The sequence below is a fragment of the Anolis carolinensis genome, chromosome 6, assembly GCF_035594765.1.
Source record: "Anolis carolinensis isolate JA03-04 chromosome 6, rAnoCar3.1.pri, whole genome shotgun sequence".
Lineage (NCBI taxonomy): Eukaryota > Metazoa > Chordata > Lepidosauria > Squamata > Dactyloidae > Anolis > Anolis carolinensis.
The window spans coordinates 24,352,844-24,373,158 of record NC_085846.1 but is presented as its reverse complement, the minus strand read 5'-3'; the positions used below and the strand labels follow the sequence as shown (position 1 = coordinate 24,373,158).

Below are 20,315 nucleotides of genomic sequence, written 5' to 3'. Positions count from 1 at the left end.
ATTGCATTCATGTTTCCTTATTTTATTTTGTTTACACAAGGTCCTTGCTGAGGGCAGAGGGGTAAAGCAATAAAGTAATAAGTCACTGTCTTGCTCACAGTTTGCTGTCTCTGTTCCACTCCTCTCCCCTCCTGTACTCACTATTAAACCTTAATTAATCTCTTCTCTTCTTTTCTTCTTTCTTAACAGGTAAAGCAAATCTCTCTTTGCTTTTACAAGTATCTAAATTTAGATTGTTAAGTTTTTTGTTGTTTTAAAAGGGAAATGTGGTCGGCGTTTTTGCCATATAGGCAGCAAGGTAATTAGCCCTGGACGCTTCTTAGCCTCTCCGGTTTCACTGATTACTCCTTGATTTAGGAGCCAAGGGTCGTAAATATAGACACCACATGAAAGCTGTGCGAAGCCCCTCTGATTCTCTCTTAACCCAGAGAGAAATTGGGAGAATACAGAGCCCTGTATTCAGCTGACTAAATACCTTGCAAACAGCCTCTTTCGGACGCTGTCTTCACGCCGCCATGTTCTTCAAAACACACTTGGCAAGGAGGAAACGGCAGGATATAAATAAAAGGGATTATAATCATTGATCAGGCTTGATCCTTCTTAGATTCCAAGGTCAGACAAGGTCTGGTACCCACAGGGTTGATGGTATTATAATACCCTTCCACCAAAGCGCAGAATTGACACTATGGCAAATTAAAGGAGACAAAAGAATTTTCTCTGTGTTACTAATGTTGATGTTTTCTTCTGGTTTCTTCTGGTCTGGAAGGACTGCACCTCAAACTGCCAAAAGCAAAGGGTTTCTACATAGTTCAACTCTTTTTTGCACCTCCGTTTGTACAACAAAACAAACATTTTTTAAACTTCAGTTTTTAATTATATGAAGCATGACAATTTTTATCCCAAAGTGATGTATAAATATTTAATGTTCCTTGGGTAACAAATGTACTTTCAATCTGCAAAGGGAATGTAAATATAGCTGTCCCTCCACATTTGCAGGTTAAGCATTCGTTGATTTCATTATTTGTGATTGCTGTATTTGCTATTGCCTCCATCGCTGTACTACGTGCAGCTAAAAAAAAAAATCTTCACACCAGGCAATTCTAGGTCGCCTCCTAGTTGGAAATTGGCCATAGAATCATGCTGCAGGACGTAGAGCCGCCTAGAGAAGTACTCCCTCAAGTAATAAAATAGCAACTGTGATTTTTAGTTATACTTGCAGTTTTCCTACTTAGAACACTCCAACCCTAACCCCCACAAATGTGGATGGATTACTGTATTGCCTTTTCCCACAATTTTCCAGAAGATACTCTTGATTTTTTTCTCCACGGCTTCATAATTTCCATACATTTCAAATTTCTGGCCAGACCTCTACGTCTTTGCCTATCTATTCAACAGTGGTGGTTTGACCACAGCAGCACAACAGATTATAGCAGTAGTAGTAATCTTTATCCAAGAATCTTTTACCTTCAGCATGAACAGGAAGGAAAAAATCACCTTTTCCCCAACTGAGGGAGGTAAAAATCTCAACCCTTAATCAATGTGATCTAGTCCGTTAAACTACTTGTTCTTTACAGTGACCACAGCAGCAGAGTGCTAGCAGACCTGTCTGTGATGATTAAATAGAAAGGAGTACAGAGCACATATCAGAATGACCCTGGATTTTAAAGAAACCCACTAGTTCATTTAGCTGCCAATGAAAATTGAGGACAAATCTTTAAGAAGTGGTAAAAAGAAAAAATAAATAAGCCATATTAAAAAATATCCAAGTTCTTTCCCTGCAGTGCTTTTCTTCGGAGCCCCTAAATTCAAGCCTCGCAGGTTCTTTTCTCAGCCATCCGTGGCCAAAATTATAGAGGCCCCAAAGATCCCAACGTTCTGCCCAATCAGCTTCATTTGGTTCCAGAATTCAACTCTTCGGGAATCATGCCAGTAACCCAAGTTGCCGTCGATGAAGAGAATGACCAGAGGGAGAATGACTGACAGGATCTGGGCAGCTGTGGTGATGTAGTATCCAGAGAGGAAAGAGAGGGCAAGGACACCATAGAGCACAAAGAGAAGCTGCAGGGCAATTTCCCCACCAGGTATGCCGCTGAGATAGGCATGGCGGTCTTCCTTGCTGTGCTGAAGGGAGTAGGCCTAGAAAAGAAAGAGAAACTCATGGAAAAAGTAGCTGGGAAAGAGAGCTTTCAGAGCCAAGTCTCAAACCTTGGCAGAGCCAGGTTAGTGACGCGACACACAAAAAATTGCTGGTTTGGGGCTCCAAAATATAGAATCATGGAGTTGGAAGAGACCACAAAGGCAATCCAGTCCAACCCCCTGCAATTCAGGAACACACAAAGAACTCCAGATAGATAGGCAGTCCAGCTTCTATTTATAAATCTCCAAAAAAGGAAACTCCACCACACTCCAGGACAGCATATTCCACTAACACAGGCATGGAGAAACTTCGGCACTCTAGGTGTTTGGACTTTTGGACTTTCAACTCCCACACTTCCTGGGAGTTGAAGTCCAAAACAGATGGAGGGCGGAAGTTTGCCCATGCCTGATTTAACAGTGCTGTCAAAACATTCTTCCTAATGTTTAGGTGAAATCTCTTTTTCTGCAGTTTGAATCTATTACTCCATGTCATAGTCTCTAGAGCAGCAAAAAACAAACCTGCCTCCTCCCTCCATCTTTCCCCCAATCTGGAATCCAATTTAAAAACAAAGTACAGCAAACACCTAAATTTGGCCCACAGTATCCATGGATTCAACCATCCATGGCTTGAAACAAACAACAAAATTCCAGAAGGCAAACCTTGATTTTGGCATTTTCTATAAAGGACATCATTTTGCAATAACACTGTAGTAACATTGATGTAATGTCATGAAAAATATGGAACAAGCTGATTTTGTGGTGCTCCACTGATTAGGATGTAAATGAATGGGTTCGCATGAGAAGATAAAAGATTTCACCTGAACATCAGGAAAAAAAAACTCCCTGACAGTAAGAGCTGTTTGACAGTGGGAATCTCTAGCTTCTCCAGCACAACTCTGTGGACAACTTTCAATGGAAGCTAACTATAGGGTCACGCCAAAGGACCCAGAGAATATTCTTTCAGTTAAAAAATAGTCATTCACAATTTTTCTATTTTTGTGGGTATTCTTGTGCCCCTAACCCCAGTGAATGTGAAGAGCCTACTTTACTAGCAAACATAATGGCAAAACAAGCTGTCTGTATTCACTACATTCATCAGTAATTGTGTAAACCTGGGGACCAGGAAAAAAATCCAATATATATATGTTTTAAATTATTTGAAGGTAGGTAAAAACTTTATCCCTCTGAATGTTAGACACAGCAATTCCCATAATCACTTACTATCCTGGCTGGAACTTCTGAAAGTCCAAAATATTCAGGAAGTCAAAGATCCTTTGAATTGGTGTATTCTGCTTGCATGTCTATGTGGGGTTCTTTGAGTGTTTCATTGATTCTTGACCTTCCAGATAATCCAAGATACCTACGACCAGTCTCAGTCCTATTTTTAAAATTTCCAACAATAGCAAAGTTTGTTTATGGGAACAGAAGCAAGGGATGTTTCAAAGATTTTACAGAACATACCACACAAATGAGGTAGATGCCAATGAAAACCTGCCCAGTCGACTGCAGTGATCTGTTCCGGGGTTTCTGGCGGTAGATCTCTCCAGCGCCGCTTGCCAAGACTAGGAGACCACCGATTATGGCTATCGTCCGTGAATACATCCTAACCTGTGTGGGAACCACAAAATAGATAGGAAATTTAAGCAAAACACAATGAGTACTCTAGAAGGAGGGCTGCTGGTTTTCTGCATGATATTTATGGTTAATAATCAGGCCCAAATTCAACCACTAGTCCCAGCTGGTGTGGACCCATTGAATCAGTGGGATTTGTAGAAAATTGATTCAGTTTCTGTAGAAAATTGATTCAGACTATTCTGATTGGGATTAGCAAATGGAATTAAACTTGGCTTCAAGCCATCCATGTTCCCCAACGATCAATTCTCTATTTAACAACTGATAAGAAGAACAAACATTTCTCTACTCTACTTTAGGAATGATATATTTTTTTTAAAAAAACAGGAAAGCTGGTGGCGCAGTTTAGGCATACAAAACTCACCATATTTAGCACAAGCAAACACACCATCTAAACATTTTCTCTCCTCACTTTCTAAATTAGTCCAAAATGTCTAAAAAGGTGGGGCAGTTCAGGCTTTCCAAACTCATCATATTTAATACAAGCAAACACACCATCTATACATTTTTTCTCCTCAGCTTCTGAATTTGTCTAAAATGTCTTAAATTAACTGCAATTTCCCATTAACCATAGTTTTCTATCAATTCTCATTTGCAAAATTATGGACACTAGGTTCAGAACAGATCAAGATTTTAAACCATGATTTGGACATAAGGAGAAATGAAGAGTTCACATTAAGATGAGGTAAAGGAAAACAGTAATGTGAGCACAGAGAAGGCAGCCACGGGGTTCATGCAGGTTTGAAATTATTGAGAAAACAGATCTACATGTCAATACCTTATCAAATTAAGTCAGGTTAATAGAGCAAATGGGGCAGTGGGTACTAGTAAAATCCATGTAGTCCAGTGAGAAGCCAGGAATGTGCTCCAAAACAGAGGACAATTTATCTCCTGGTAGATCACCGGATTATCTGTAGCTCATTGGCAAGAATTTTTGGCTTTCACTTAACAACAGGAACCAGATAGCCCCCACATCCAATCAATTCTCTAAATTATACTAATGAAATGAACAGAGCTTGGGGAAACCAGACACAGATTTACAGATGGTAGGAGATAAGAGTTGAATGCAATTGCAATACTCAAGACAACCGTGATCCAAATTCTTCTATTGTAAATTTGGCATTTGGGGGACATGTCAAGATCCTAGTAAACATGCATATCCATCATTGATTAATAAAATAAGAAAGTTACCTTGTATTACATTAAGCTATTTGTCAACCTAGCTCACTACTATCTACTCTAACAGGTAACTGCTCTATAGGATATCAAACAGAAGTCTTTGTATATCAACTACTCCCTATTCCTTTTTTTTAATGGATTAAACCTGAATGAAATTTTGAACATGCAATTTCTCCCACTCAGATACAGCTCCTTCCTTTCCTAGTAAAGCCTTATAACAGTCTTTGAGGACCAGTAAGCCCAGTATGTTTCACCTTCAGCCAATCTCCGTAGTGAGTGTAGCCTCCGATATATGCAGCATACGTGCTGACCACCAGCTGTAGGGCAGCCCCCAGAGCAAACCATCGGCGCTTTACTCCAAAGGACATGAAACTCGCACAGAGCACTGCGGCACCCATGTCAAAGTAGAGAAATGGGACTTGGATATCTGGTTTTCTGGATAGGGAAATAAATACTGAAAATTAATTGCTGGTTTTTTTTTTCTTTTTGTCTGCTTCTCAATCTTGCCATCCCTCCTGAATACAGACTTAATTGTAGGGGATGAAAAGATACCCATTCTCGGCCTCTAAATGCAACATTTATAAAACACTGGAACCTCTGAAGATTCCAGCCACAGATGCAGGTGAAACGTTAAGAGAGAATGCTACTGGAACATGGCCATACAGCCTGAAAAACACACAGCAACCCAAATTGAGTATCCCCTATCTCAATAGACAAAATCCGAAATGCTCCAAAATCCAGATGTGTGATTGAGATAGTGATACCTTTGCTGTCTTGATAGTTCAATGTACACAAAACTTTGCTTCATTCACACAATTATTTAAAAGATTGCGTATAAAATTAACTTCAGGCTATGTGACTAAGACAGACATGGGCAAACCTTGGCCCTCCGGGTGTTTTGGACTTCAACTCCCACAATTCCTAACAGCCAGTAGAAACATGAACATAAATGAGATCTGTCTTTAGACATGGGTCCCACTGCCAAGATGTTTTATTATGTATATTAAAATATTCCAAAATCTGGAAAGAGAAAAACCCTGAAATCCAAAATGCTTTTGGTCCCAAGCATTTTGGATAATGAGTATCTAAATACATACCAGGAGCCCCTGGTGGTATAATGGGGTAAACTGTTGAGCTGCTGAACTTGCTGATCTAAAGGTCAGTGGTTCAAATACGGGGAGCAGGGTGAGCTCCTGCTGTTAGCCTCAACTTCTGCCAACCTAGCAGTTCAAAAACATGCAAATGTGAGTAGATCAACAGATAACACTCCAGCGGGAAAATAATGAGGTTCCATGCAGTCATGCCAGCCACATGACTTTGGAGACATCTATAGACAACGTCGGCTCTTCGGCTTAGAAATAGAGATGAGCACCACCCTGCAGAGATGGACACGACTAGACTTAATGTCACATACCAAACCTTTCCTGCAGATTATGTGGTGGATTAGGAGTGCATCTACACTGTAGAATTCATCCAGTATGACACCACTCCTCAGGGGTGGTGGGATTTGCAAAGGTATCACCACTCTTGAGTAGAGAAGGCTAAGGAAAATGGAAAACTACAGCTCCCAGTAGTCCATTGCATTGAAAGTGGTGTGAAACTGGATTAATTCTATGGTGTAGATAAGGCTGTTAGGAATTGTGGGAGTTGAAGTCCAAAACACCCAGGGGGTCAAGGTTTGCTCATGCCTTTTGTAGATGCAGCTTATAACCCTGCGAGACCAGGGTTCAAATCCTTGCTTGGTCATAAAAACCCATCACCTGGTGCAGGATCATACTCTCTCCGCCCCAAAGGAAGGCAACAGCAAACAAATTTTGCACAAATCTGAACAAATCTTGCCAAGAAAACTCCATGATAGGCTTGCCATAAATCGGAAACAACTTGAAGGCAGACATTAACAACTGCAAACAACCTTTCCAAGGCGCCTCTGCCCATATCTGGCCTCCTCCTCGCTCCTGTCCTGTTCCCAAACCCCAAAACAACCAGAGTTGGCTTGTATTGGGGGGGCCTCTCTGCGCATGCTCAGAGGCGCCCTCCACCCTTTTGCTCACCGCCGGGCCTCTGCGCGCTCGGCGTTGAGGAGGAGGCTGCTGAGGCAGTGCCAGAACGGGAAGCGCGTGAGCAGCACCGAGCCCACCCGCATCAATAGGCGCAGCGCCCCGCGCCTCCGCCGCCCGGAACCCCCGCTGCCCGCCGCCATCTTCTGCCAGGGCGGAAGTACGGGTCGGGCCCTCTATCGCCAAGCCAGCCAGCGTGGGTCCGTCGCCGCCTCACTCCCTCTTCCAGTCCTATCCAAAAAGAGTCCCGGGCTGAAAGGAACTCCTAAGGACACAAGGTTCCGTGATACTTCGCTATCCTGGTTAGTGGTTACAACTTGAAACCCATTCGCTTCATTTTCAGGGGCCCCCTTTACCTTCGCAGCTTAAAGGGACAGGCTTCTATTTTCTGTGTGATTTCTTCTTTGCCATTAATGGCTGTGGGGCAGGCAGAAATCCAACCTATTAAGCTTTCTCCCAGAATTGGAGAATGGAATGGAGCAATGGGCCCTTTCACACAGCCATACAACCCAGAATAACAAGGCAGAATAACCCACAATATCTGCTTTGAATTGGGTTGTCAGAGCCCACACTGCCATATATTCCAGTTCAAAACAGATAAAGTGGGATTTTATTAAGTGTGTGGAATGGGTCTATGACAAAGGCCCCTTCTACACAGCTGAATAAAATCCCACATTATCTGCTCTGAACTGAGTTATATGTCAGTGTGGATTCCAATATTTCAGTTCAAAGTTATTCTGGGTTACATGGCTGTGTAGAAGGGCCTAAAGTGGCATCAAAGCACTGCAGATATGTTGTGTGGATACTATTCTCCGTTATTGCAGATAAGTGTGTGTGTGTGAGTCTGCAATAACAGATTATATATATATATATATATATATATATATATATATATAGTTGCAATACTGTACACTCAGCCCCTTGCACATTGCCCCTATATCCCAGGATCTAATCCCAGATTATCTGCTTTAAACTGGATGATATTATTCTGTTACAAGAAAATAATCTGGAATCAGATCCTGGGATATAGAGGCAGTGTGGAAGAGTCTTAAATTAACCAGAATGCAAGCAACCTGCAAAAATATAATACTGCAGTCACGAAACTGTCTTTATAATACAGTAAAACTGTGTTGCATTAAGTTTGTTTTTATTATTATTTTTCCTTTTAATAGCTGTGTTCCAATATTAACATCAAGAGATTGATGGTATCTTAGGGTATAGCTAGGATTTGATAGTAACTCTCAAGCAATCAGAAATTACATTTACCTGGCATCTAGTAATCCTCTTGGGGGCCAGGTAACACAGGCCCCTTCTACACTGCTACATAAAATCCAGATTGTCTGCTTTGAACTAGATTATATGGCAGTGTAGACTCAAATAATCCTGTTCAAAGCAGATAATGTGGATTATCTGCTTTGGTAATCTAGATTATATGGCAGTGTAGAAGGGGCCTGAGTCCCATTTCGCACTGCCCTATATCCCAGGATCTGATCACAGGTTTTCTGCATTAAACTAGATTATACAAGTCCCCAGTGCCAGATTATCTGGGATAAACAGAAAACCTGGAATCAGATCCTGGGATTTAGGGCCTGTTTTGAAGGGCCCTCATATAATCCAGTTTAAAGCAGATCCTTGGATGTAGGACACTGTAGAAGGGGCCAGAGAATCTACTGCAACAACAGAGAATAATATCCACACAACGCATGTATAATGTGTGTATTATGGCCTGTATCTGAGTGAATTTCCCTTCTTAGGTGGGGATTTCTCTCACTTCCTGTTGTCTCAGCCCCATTCTTAACTATGAGTCGTATGTAAGTCAGATGTTTATACCTCGGGGACTGCCTACAATGCAGTTAAACTGCATTATATGAATCTATACTAACTATATAATGCAGTTTCAAACTGCATTATATGGTAGTGTAAATAGGGCCTATGTCACCATATCATTCAAGAAGACCACAAGTTGGGGGAAAGGCACTTTGTAATCGTCACTGACATGCCACTCAAATCTGTCCTTTGGAGACAGGTGCTGATTATCATTAATGACAAGAGAATTGGGCTGCAGGCTTGCATACCAACTTGTTTGTTGATAATGGTCATTGACAATTTTGAGGGGTCCTCAAAGAATTGCAAAGAAAGAGATTTAAGAGGTCAGGCTGTCTCTGATGATACAGACACAATGGATGAGAGCTGAATGGGATGGTTGGACGTGAAAACAAGGATGGGAATGACGTTGCTTGCATCCTGCATCCTGCATCCAACAGAGTACATTTCTAGGATGTGAGCCACGGCTTGGCTCTCCGGTTACCACCTCACATGGACTGATGTCAGGTGTCTCATAAGGAGAAAGCATGAATGCTATAACCCGACACCCCTCCCTTGTTTCCCTGCGTAGGAGGCAGGTTCCTGTGTCTCCGTTTTGTGAATGGAATTCCTTTCTGCTTCAATTCAGCAAAGGCAGTCTTACTGCCAAAACAGCACAGAGGAGAGAGGTTCAAAGTGATGCAATACTCTTTCTCAGTTTCTCAAGATTACTGAATATGCAAGTCTCATGCTTCCATCCTTTTAGTAGTATGCTTAGATCTGATGGCAAGGAGATGAGAGGAAGAAAAGAAAGTGTGTAACTAAAAAAGAGACTAAGTTACAAGGAAACTATGCACCCAAGAAGAATTCTTGCTGGAGTCTCGAACCACAGAAAATAGGTTGAGCAAATATTTGGCAGACGTTGGGGGTTTTGAATAATGGACGATGTAAACTTGAAGTGGGGAATATGAATCCTGTGAGCCACATATTACCTTTAAAATCCAGAAAAATCAAAACACACACTGGCCCTAACACATGCATATATCCCATGGGCTGCACTATTCCTATCTGGTATAGAGCAATATAATTATCTTTTCTATTAGAATAATAGAATAATAGAGTTGGAAGAGACCACATAGGCCATCTAGTCCAACCCTTGCCATGCAGAAAAAGCACAAAGTATCCCTCTGTTTAAAGTTTCCAATGAATGAGCTTCCACCACACTCCAAGGCAGAGAGTTCCACTATTGAACAGCTCATGCGGTCAGGAAGTTCTTCCTAATGTTCAGGTGGAATCTTCCTAATGCTCAGGTGGAATATTAAAATAGCTACGTTTTGTCATTCCTTTGTGTAGTTGGACAAACATTCCACATGTAGTACATGTGGAAGGGACAGGTGGGATCAGACATTTTATGGCAACTATAGAAATAGCATGAACCAAGTTGTGGTTTTTTTGCTACTGTGGATTATTATAACAGAGAACATGATGTAGAGCACTATTGAACTGCCATTGTATGAAAAGTGAGTGCTCTTGCCAGAACTTTGAATTGAAAATGGAAGAAAAGCAGAGAACAAGTTGACAACCACTGGCAGTTGGTATGCATGCGAGAGTCAACTTCAGTTTATTGAGAACCTGATTTTTAGACAAGCAGAAGTGGGCAATTCTCACATTGGTTCTACTTAGATGACATCTGGAAGGTTGCGATAGGATGTGCTCCAAAACTGCACGTATTGGTTGCGCAAACCATGTTTTACTGAATCGTAGTTGAGGTCCTTGTTGATCTCCAGGTAGTAGCCCTGCAGAGTGTCATATGGAACCCAGCCAATCGGTACAGATAATTCCCCTTTGTTGGGGTCACTAGGAGAGGAAGAAGAACACATACACTCAGTGTCAGTTCATACTTGTCTTTGTCCTCTGAGAATACAAACCAGAAGAGGTTCAAGAGGGGCTGCCAAAGATAGTGATAATGGGAAGTCTGAAGAAGGAACATCTAAATAACTGGTTGTAATTGGAAACAAGAGAAAACTGAGCAGGGAAGGAGACATTTTAGCTCTCTTCACAGACCTGCCATACGAAATTGTAGTATGACTATTCCATTTTAATTGCTATGGTTTCTGCCAAGATGCACCAACACCTGAACATCTTTTCCCTTAATAGAAAAGGACTGGAGAGAAACAACAGGTATCCTGAAAGCCTCTTACCCAGTGTGAGCAAAGTTTGTCCAGTAGGCAATCATGGCCTTGGAAACAGTTCTGTCCTGTGGCCGGTAGCCCAATGGTGTGACAAAAGGTTTCCCAAAGACATACTGTAGATCGTCAGCATGGTCTGCCCCGACCCAGCTAGGGTAGATCAACATTCGAGATGGCTGGGAGAAGACGTAGCTGTATGTCTTGGCACTCCTGGATCCAGAAAGCAAAAGAGAGGGAGAAAATTGAATCTTTTCTTTGGATTATCTACATTAATTTTCTAAATGATAGAGTTTTAAGTTACTTAGTTGTTGTATGCCTTCAAGTTATTTCCATCTTATGATAATCCCAAGGCGAACCTATCATGGGGGTTTCTGGGCAAGATTTGTTCAAAGGGAGTTTGCTTTCGCCTTCCTCTGAGGCTGAGAGTGTGACTGACACTGAGAGAGTAGATCATCCATCAGCCCCAAAAGAAAAGGTTGAGATTTTAAACTGGATTCAGTGTGTGTTCACCCAAGGTCACTCAGTGGGTTTCCATGGCTGAGTGGAGATTCCTGGTCTCTTAAGTGTTCTAGTCCAACATTCAAATGAGTATAGCATGCTGACTCAATGCTAGAAATGCTAGACTTTGAGAGGCAGGATTCTTGCTTGGGAGTTCTGTTCCCATTGCAAGTAATAAGAATAGGTGGGCTCATCTGAAAGTGGCACTGATACAGGATTTATTTTATTTTTTTGGAAGCATGGGAACAGTGTAGCCCTATAAGATATGGTCAGGCTATGGTTTCCATTAGCTGAACAGAGCTTCAGGCCAAAAATATCTGGGTAGGGGGGCTATATTTGCCAACTTCTGTCCTAGAACAAAACATTAAAAGAAGTCTTATAGATTTAGATAGCATTTCTCTTTGGGAGAAGTGTTGGAAATGACAACCTTCTTCAAGCATTCTCTAGTAAGGTTTATCTATGATCCTGCTGCCTACTGTTTCCTGTATGTATGTTCTGGTATGCAGCTTCCTTTATTCTATGGTTCCTGAAAAGTTATAAAAGGGGCTGCAGACCACATGATCACATCAGACTACTTCAGACCACAGATCACACACTTGTTTGATGTTTTGCTCTAAGAAAGATGTCTTGGCTGGATGGCACAGAGAATTATCTCAAACATATCTGATAAGTTTTCTACCTGTGTATGCTGAACACATGAAGGTTGTGAGGAAACCAAATATGTTATTTTTATTAAAGTCTACTTTATTTTTGTCTCTTGAGTGCATGATATAAAACAAGTTGTTTTTTGAGATAGTATGTTATAGTTTGGGTGCTGAAAAACACTTCTGAACCACTGCTGTTTTTATGCACTGGCAAATCTCTGGTTTCCTAACAGATCAGAGATAACAGGTTATTCAGTCTAACAACTGAAACCATTGCATTGCATAATTATATCTGGTTGCATACCACAAGAGAAGATTCAACTCTAAAGGGTTTTTGGTTCTTCTCTGAAAGTTCATGCTTTTCTTATGTTCTCCAAAAGGTGTTTTTTTCCAAAAGGTTATGAATGCCATTTTCCAAAAAGAAGTAACTTTTAAATGTGATTTTTAAATGTGGTATATCATTTTAATTGCTTTTTACTTTTATTGATTTTACCTAAGGCAGCTTCTAAGAGCAATGTTAAGTTCCATATTGGGAGAAAAGAGGCATATATATTAGATAAATAAATATTTTCCCCTCCTGGAGGATCACGATTTGGGGAGGAATGAACAGCTCTCTCCTCTATGAACTTACTTGGCATGTTGCTGATGTAAAGCCAGGGTCTGCTGGGTGGGAACTAGAAATATATAATCTGTCTCCAGGTCGATCACGGTTCTTTTCATGACTTCTTGGTTCACACTGTCTGTCCACACCTGGGTATATAGGGAGAAGGTTCTGAATGCTCCTTCTACCCCCTTCTCCATAGTCAGCCCTTGAGCGACATTATAAACATCTTCCCTATTAAAAACAAAGAAAGAAATAAGATGAGTCTGAGAAAGTGTCACCCAATTGGTTTTCCATGTCTGAGCAGGGATTCGAATCCTGGTCTCCAAGATCATAGTCTAACACTCTAGTCATGTTGACTCTCACTATAAGCCAACTTTATCAACACAAACCTTGTGAATTGATATATCAGTCATTCAATAGAAATCAAAAACAAGCAAGCCCAACTCTAGTTTTGGAAGAAGCAAGATTTGAAAACATGGCCATTCCTATGAACAAAACCACCCCACCCCTCTTTTCATCCATCATAGTACCCCCACTTACGGTTTGATTTTCGCAAGTGGACGATTGAGGGCAGGCATGTCAATGGAGGCAAAGAAATGGCCATCCATATTGTTCACCCCGGCAATGTAATCGATGTCGGCAGCATTGTCAAAGAGCTTTTCTGGTGCGTCTGGTAGAAAATCACCATCAATCACAGGGGAGAAAGCAAGGTAATGGACAAGTGGATCTGTAAAGGAGGAAATGAAAACATCACTTAGCATCCCATGAGTGGGAAATGGCAAATTACAACACATTAATTTCCTATTTCTCATGATATACAAAACCCAGTGGACAGAAAACTCTTTTCGAAATAAGATGACCCTATGAAAGTTCCACATCTATGGAACATTTCTTTCTCTTGAAAGCAAGCTAGAGCCTTAGACACTCTTTGCAAACATGGGAAGATCTCTTTCAAATGGAACATTTTGTTTCTGTTTTAATTAGGAAGCCCATAGAAAATGATTCAATTTTCTTTGAAACTGTAACCTTAAATGGATTCACCACTTCCCAGCCCTTGTGCACGTTCTCCATACTTTTCAACATATAACAGATAAAAACAGCAATGCGTGGGGCCAAGCAACATCAGAATGTGTTGAAGATGGCAAAAGTTATTGATAAGCCAAAATGCATAAAGTAGGAAAGCCTGCAGTAGATGGCTTTTGTCTGAGCCTACTGGGAGGGATAAGATTTTGCCCCCTTCTCTCTTCTCGCCCCTTCTGAGTTACTTGAATGCAAATATTTTTGCACTTTGAATTCAGTTTGCAATGACTGAACTATATTGAGGACAAAGGGGGGAAATGGGCAGGAGAGAGAAAGTGCAGCTTTTTAAAAGCATCTGGAAAAGTGGTACAGCGTAGAATTAATTGGGACTGCCGCTCTCAGTCCAGGACAGTTATTACTGAAGCACAATGTGTGTGTAGTTTAGTAGTTGTCAGCTATGATTTTCTTACAAGCATGCCTTGTACAAGAAACAGGTCATTTCCCCCCATGGGATTTCTATTACACCAGCCACAACCTTGTTTCAGTCTCAGTATCCAACTTACATTTTAGGCCAATGACATCAAGGTGGTAGCCAAGGGTCAGAGCTGCAGGGTCAGTGACCTTCAGGCAGTTTGCCATGGTGGTGGTATTGTCCGTGGGGCAGCCCACTTTCTCAGCCACCTGTAAGACACCATATGTGTATGTTTATGTATTTATGTATCCAAACATTTGTATTCCACCCTTCATCTTAAGAGCTCTGGCTGGTGTACAATAAAATCACTTTGGTCAAATAAAAACAATAAATAACACGATGATTTTGAAATGCTACAAAAACTTAAATGCTTTAGCAAGCTAATACAAGACAGATCAGAAGCAGTGACAATGATTTAAGGCAATTCAAAGCCATGCATAGGGCGGATGTTTATAAAACCAGCTAGGTTTTTATAAACAATCATGTTTTCACTCCACACCAGAATGACAGCAATGTTGGTGCCAGTTGGGCAACCATGGGGAGATTATTCCATAATATAGTGGTTTTCAATTATATTGATAACTTAATATTTTAATTTTATTCCTTTTGAGTTATTATAAGCACCTTGGATTTCACTTTGAGAAAAACACAGGATACAAATCCAATAAATAAATAATAACTGGGGGGTTGATGGAAGGTGACCATAGAATCATGGTGAAAGGCTTAGAAATTGCTAGAGAGATGAGATTAAAAAATAGTAGTTTTTCTGTTTCAGATTTTTTTAGTCACATGAATCCTGTGCCCCTAACTGCAGCAAATATGGAGGACTGGTTGTAATTGTTATTTTGCTGCCAAGTGTGATGTCTCTTCTTACCTTGGTAGCCCAGTAGAGGGGGTCCTTCTGAATGGCCCAGGAGCAAAGGCCAACTCCACTCTGACTGATGGCCCGTTTGATCAATCCTTTGTTGTGTGGGGATAGCATCTAGAAGGCAGGTAAAGGGACAAAAACTGAGAAAGTCAGTGTTAATACAGGTTGTATATCCCTTTCCTCAAATCTTGGGATCAGAGGGGTTCTGTACTTTGATTTTTTTTTTCTTTCAGATTTTGGAATACTTGTGCATAGATAACAAGATATCTTCCAAATGGGTATCAACCCTGAACACGAAATTCATTTATGTTCATATATATCTTATGCACATACCATGGTTACAATTTTATATACAATATTTTAATAATTTTGTATATGAAACAAAGTACAGTATGTATAATTAAACTGTCAGAAAGCAATCATGTCACTATCTGAACCACCCAATATAGACAATTTTGGATTTTGGAATTCTGGATAAGGAATAATCAACCTGTATCTTTGGCTGTTCTTGAATGCTGGTTTTGGAGGATGTACGCATACATTTTTAAAAGGTGTCCTGTTTCATCTTCACCAGGATCAAACTCATCAGCTGAAAGACGGCTGCTTCATTGTCACCAATGTTCAGCATCAACCAGCCCAGGAACTATTAAGCAGTGCCTACCTGTAAGGAGACACTAACAGCCCCAGCAGATTCCCCAAAGATTGTGATGTTGTCAGGGTCTCCTCCAAAGTTTCTGATGTTTCTCTTGACCCAAGCAATAGCCATGTGCTGGTCTTTAAGGCCATAATTACCTTGAGAAAATCAGTGGGGGAAGAGAGAGAAAGAGGGAAAGAGAGATTTCAGACGAATAAATTCCAAGGCCATCACTTGACTAAATAATCTGTAGTTGGTTAAAACACTTGTCATTTCACACATAAATTAACAGCTGTATTGCCAAAAGCTTTGTATACCACAGTGTTTAAGAAAGATCTCACCCAGAAGGCTCAGCATCGGAAACACAAGACCCAATAGTATGTACATATCACACATACAAATTGAAATGTAAGTGTATCCCTTTTTCCATCTTCCAAAAGACTGAGATGTGTGATTTGTGCATTGACTTGAACACTTCCTTGGTTTGAAACACACTATCCTTGACAGCACTGTACATTATCTGGCTAGCAGTATTTGTTACGCGGACTATCATTCTAAAATTATATGCTCAAACTCTTCCATGTCAAAGGAGGTTTCAGGTACCCTTGGAAAACACAGTTACGCCTTTTGCAAGCAGTTTCTAATGCTGATCACAGGTGGACAACCCTTCCATGGGCATCTTTTTACCTGGAAGATTGGCATCTCCCGTACTGAGGAAGCCCAGGGGTCCAAGGCGATAGTTAAAGGTCACCACGATGACATTTCCACGAGTAGCGATCTCCTGCCCATCATAGAGGTAGTTCTGGAGGAAATTGGGGCCTTGTCCACCTCCCCAGAGGAAGGCCCCTCCATAAATCCAGACCATCACTGGTAGGTTGGTGGAAACTAGAGCAGCAGATTGGGAGTGGAGACAGTAGATGGGCAAGAAAGAGAACAGATCAGTACAAAAGACCAAGCTCAGAACAAACTTTTTCACAGAAGGATGTGATGAGACTATTTTCACTGAGGGGGAAGTGACAAAAATTGGGATGTGATACTTGAATCTGCCCCAACTCTTTTGCCAACCAACTTAATAATAATAATAATAATAATAATAATAATAATAATAATAATAATAATAATAAAACTTTATTTATACCCCGCCACCATCTCCCCAAAGGGGACTCGGGGCGGCTTACATGGGGCCATGCCCAAAACCATACAATATGACAAAATATAAAACAACATATCATAACACAATTTAACAATACAATAAATAATAACATACATTACAACCTAAAATTCAGAAAAGCAATAAAAACCAGGGCAGGCCACATGAACACTAAGTTAAAACTCGGTGAGAAAGACATAAGAATAAAACCACGGGAAGCAGGGACATAAAATAGTGGAACAGTCTAGAGGATAGATATCCCAAGGGAATAACCAAAAAAAAATAGATATTACAGTTACTGTCAAAAGACCCAGGGTATGGCCCAAAGAAAGATATGACAGTTACTCTCCAGCTTGGCACCCAGGGTAAACTGTATGAATTGTAGCATGGCAGAGGTACAGTACAAGGGCACTGTTCACCCAAATGACAATTTCTCATGCACGATGAATCTTTCTTTTCAGTCCCCAAATTTCGAGCACTGTAGATATATTGAAATTCATGTGTACCTGGAGGTCTTATATGTTTGGCGTTTAGATTCCGTTGGTAAGTCTGCCTTCACTTTTTCTTTGAATTTTAATCTCTCTAAATCAGGCATGGGCAAACTTCAGCCCTCCATGTGTTTTGGACTTCAACTCCCACAGTTCCTAACAGCCTCAAGCCCTTTCCTTTCCCCCCTCAGCTGCTTAAGCAGGAAAGGAAAGGGCCTGAGGCTGTTAGGAATAATAGGGGTTGAAGTCCAAAACACCTGGAGGGCCGAAGTTTGCCCATGCCTGCTCTAAATGCTTGACTCAAGTGTTTAGTGTGACTGAAGGAAAATTTCACTGAGAATAATAATATTTGGTTGGAGAGCATGTTTACATTTTGCATGCACACATACAGCCACACATATATATGCATCCATCAATATCACCCACCCCATACACCAGTGGTTCTCTGCACATTTCCCCTAGATGTGGGGATCCTGCCACTCTCTAGAACAGTGGTTCCCAACCTGTGAGTCCCCAGGTGTTTTGGTCTACAACTCCCAGAAATCCCAGCCAGTTTACCAGCAGTTAGGATTTCTGGGAGTTGAAGGCCAAAACATCTGGGGACCCACAGGTTGAGAACCACTGCCATACACCATATTCACCAGCAGAGGACAAAACCACCATTGGTCAAATCTAGATGAGCCCCGCATTGTACAGCCTTCCGATCTTACCAGTTTTCTTCCCTTGAGGAACCCAAATGTTCAAGTAAAGGCAATCCTCACTACCCCGAACATCTGTCTGCATAAGGTTGGATTGCAGGCAGCGTTGCTTGTACTCCTTGGCCTCCAAGGTGCCTGAGAGAAAAGAATGAGAGTGACAGATGGGGCTATGTGATTGTTCACTGGAAGCGAGTCTGTCTTCTGTGATGGAATTGTATCTCAGTTGTCCACTAGACCCCTTCCACTGGCAGAGCATCAACCCTGAGAGATCAAGACCCACATGGTGTTTTGGACACTGATCACAAATAATATTGAGCATCTTACTTTGTCTCTCTTTGACATTGCATGTATAATAGTTATATAAGAATTCCCGTTGGCATGGATGCATGAAATGGATATTTACAGGCTATGGAACGTAAGTTAATTCTTTGCAAAGTTAGTATGTAAGAGATCATTTAGGAAAAGAATTGCCAAATTACCGGGTATCTCAAAAATACTATATTTATAAGAGATGTTGTTTTTTTTCGATAGGGAGGAAATTTGGATAGAGAGACAAAATAAAACATCCACCTGCTATTGCGAATTTGGAAAGTTGAGAAGCCAATTAAACATAATAGTGTCCTGTCTTTCGCTTCCATTAGAACAGTGATTCTCAAACTCTGATCCATCAGGTGTTTTGGACTTCAATTCCCAGTAGCCTCAGACACTTTGGCGAAGACTCAGGACCAAAACACCGGGAGAACCAGATTTTGAAAATAATTGCTTTGGAAGGTTGGGTTTTTTTTAAGGAAATGGGGGCCACTAGGGAAGATGGATGTTTTTGTGTGTCAGTAGCACCTTGAAAAACTGCAAGTCGCTTCTGGTGTGAGAGAATTGGCTATCTGCAAGGACGTTGCCCAGGGGATGCCCGGATATTTTGATGTTTTTATCATCCTTGTGGGAGGCTTTTCTCGTGTCCCCGCATGGAGCTAGAACTGCTATAGAGGGAGCTCATCCGTGTTCTTCCGGGTTGGATTGAAGGAGTAAAACCATTTCTCCCTGTTATTCTCCCCACCCATGTCGCCATCATGGAAACAAACTTCATTTCTCCATAATATGAGGCTGCCTTCTAGCAAGATCAGATCACTAGTCAAACTAAGTCAATATTTGTGTTTTCAAAGGCTTCCTCTTCAAAAGAGGAAAGTAGGAGGGAGACAAAGAAAGCAGGACATTTCAAAAGCAGCAGATAAAGTAGATCTACAGAAGACTTATGGGGACAGTCCCTGCAAGATCAGGACAGTTGACAGGTATATTGTAAAACACTCTAACCCATTGGAATGCTGGCTAACCGACTTGTATTGTATGGCTGCTACGATACATCTTAAATGAGCCATTTTAATGTAATTGTATTTTAAATTTATTTTAGGGCATATGTTGTAATGCTTACTCATGTTTTAGTTTATTATATCTTCTTGGATTGTTTCTGTTTTATTTTCAATCCAATGCTTAATTCTTTTGTTGCAAGTTTACTGTTGTTATTATGCATTATCCTCTATTATTTTTGATGTGTTTGTACTCATTTGTGTGTGTAAACCGCCCTGAGTCCCATCAGGGAGAGGGGGTGGTCTAGAAATAAGTTGTTATTGTTGTTGTTGTTGTTGTTGTTGTTGTTGTTAGAAGAAGAAGACTTTTCAGTGCTCTAAACCTTCTAGTTACGGTAGTTGAGAAAGCAAAAGCTCCTTTACCTGGCCAGCCAGGGTGTGGCTGAGGGTCTTCTAGGGTCTTTGTAGGTGCTGCAAAGGGGATTCCTTTGAAAATATCTACATAATTTCCAAAAAGGCCCAACTTTTTATTGACTCCTTCCACGAAGCCGCCTTCCGTGATTACGATGCCCAGCTGTATTCGTGCCACAAAAAGGAAAGAAATGTCTTTTTTCATTCTTTGCATGAAAAAATTGAGTGTAGGAATTGCATTTGAGTAGTACCTTTAACATCCAACAAACTAGCTTTGGCTCAACCAGCAAGAAATCCCAGAATGGACACAGTTGAAGTATCATCATGTCTTTGAACAGCTGTATGCCCACCCCAAATTACCAGAAACTGGATTTAAAATTATAGTACTTTAAATAAATATTCCGTGTAACACAGGGAAAGGGCTAGCTCTGGGTATTTTTTAAAATGACAAAGCAAAACAGGAAATCAAACTCCCTTAAACTGATAGAATCAGCTGTATCGATCTTGGTTGGCCATTTTGCTGTCGCCCCC

The 20,315-nt window shown here is 41.0% G+C and overlaps 2 protein-coding genes and 1 long non-coding RNA gene across 3 annotated transcripts in view; 1 reads left to right on the top strand and 2 right to left on the bottom strand.

Annotated features, from left to right (window-relative positions):
* Window positions 1–905: 905 nt before the first annotated feature.
* tmem101 (transmembrane protein 101) lies at window positions 906–7,266 on the bottom strand. Its single transcript, XM_003222667.4, has 4 exons — window positions 6,999–7,266; window positions 5,202–5,382; window positions 3,598–3,744; window positions 906–2,136 (listed from the first exon to the last, which is right to left on the bottom strand). The coding sequence occupies exons 1-4, from the start codon at window positions 7,145–7,147 to the stop codon at window positions 1,828–1,830; spliced, it is 786 nt and encodes a 261-aa protein (XP_003222715.1). The 5' UTR covers window positions 7,148–7,266; the 3' UTR covers window positions 906–1,827.
* LOC134299881 (uncharacterized) overlaps window positions 7,166–20,315 on the top strand; it is a 30,851-nt gene continuing 17,701 nt past the window's right edge. The window contains exon 1 of the long non-coding RNA XR_010007130.1: window positions 7,166–7,306. This is a non-coding gene — a long non-coding RNA (uncharacterized LOC134299881). The remainder of the gene's footprint in view (window positions 7,307–20,315) is intronic.
* Window positions 10,400–20,315, bottom strand: part of cel (carboxyl ester lipase) — a 10,443-nt gene continuing 527 nt past the window's right edge. The window contains exons 2-11 of the mRNA XM_003222644.3: window positions 19,797–19,947; window positions 18,085–18,207; window positions 16,424–16,621; window positions 15,764–15,894; window positions 15,109–15,216; window positions 14,326–14,443; window positions 13,283–13,469; window positions 12,770–12,973; window positions 11,009–11,206; window positions 10,400–10,664 (exon numbers count right to left, since the gene is read on the bottom strand). Coding sequence (XP_003222692.1) covers window positions 10,487–10,664; window positions 11,009–11,206; window positions 12,770–12,973; window positions 13,283–13,469; window positions 14,326–14,443; window positions 15,109–15,216; window positions 15,764–15,894; window positions 16,424–16,621; window positions 18,085–18,207; window positions 19,797–19,947 — 1,596 coding nt within the window. The 3' untranslated portion in view covers window positions 10,400–10,486. The remainder of the gene's footprint in view (window positions 10,665–11,008; window positions 11,207–12,769; window positions 12,974–13,282; window positions 13,470–14,325; window positions 14,444–15,108; window positions 15,217–15,763; window positions 15,895–16,423; window positions 16,622–18,084; window positions 18,208–19,796; window positions 19,948–20,315) is intronic.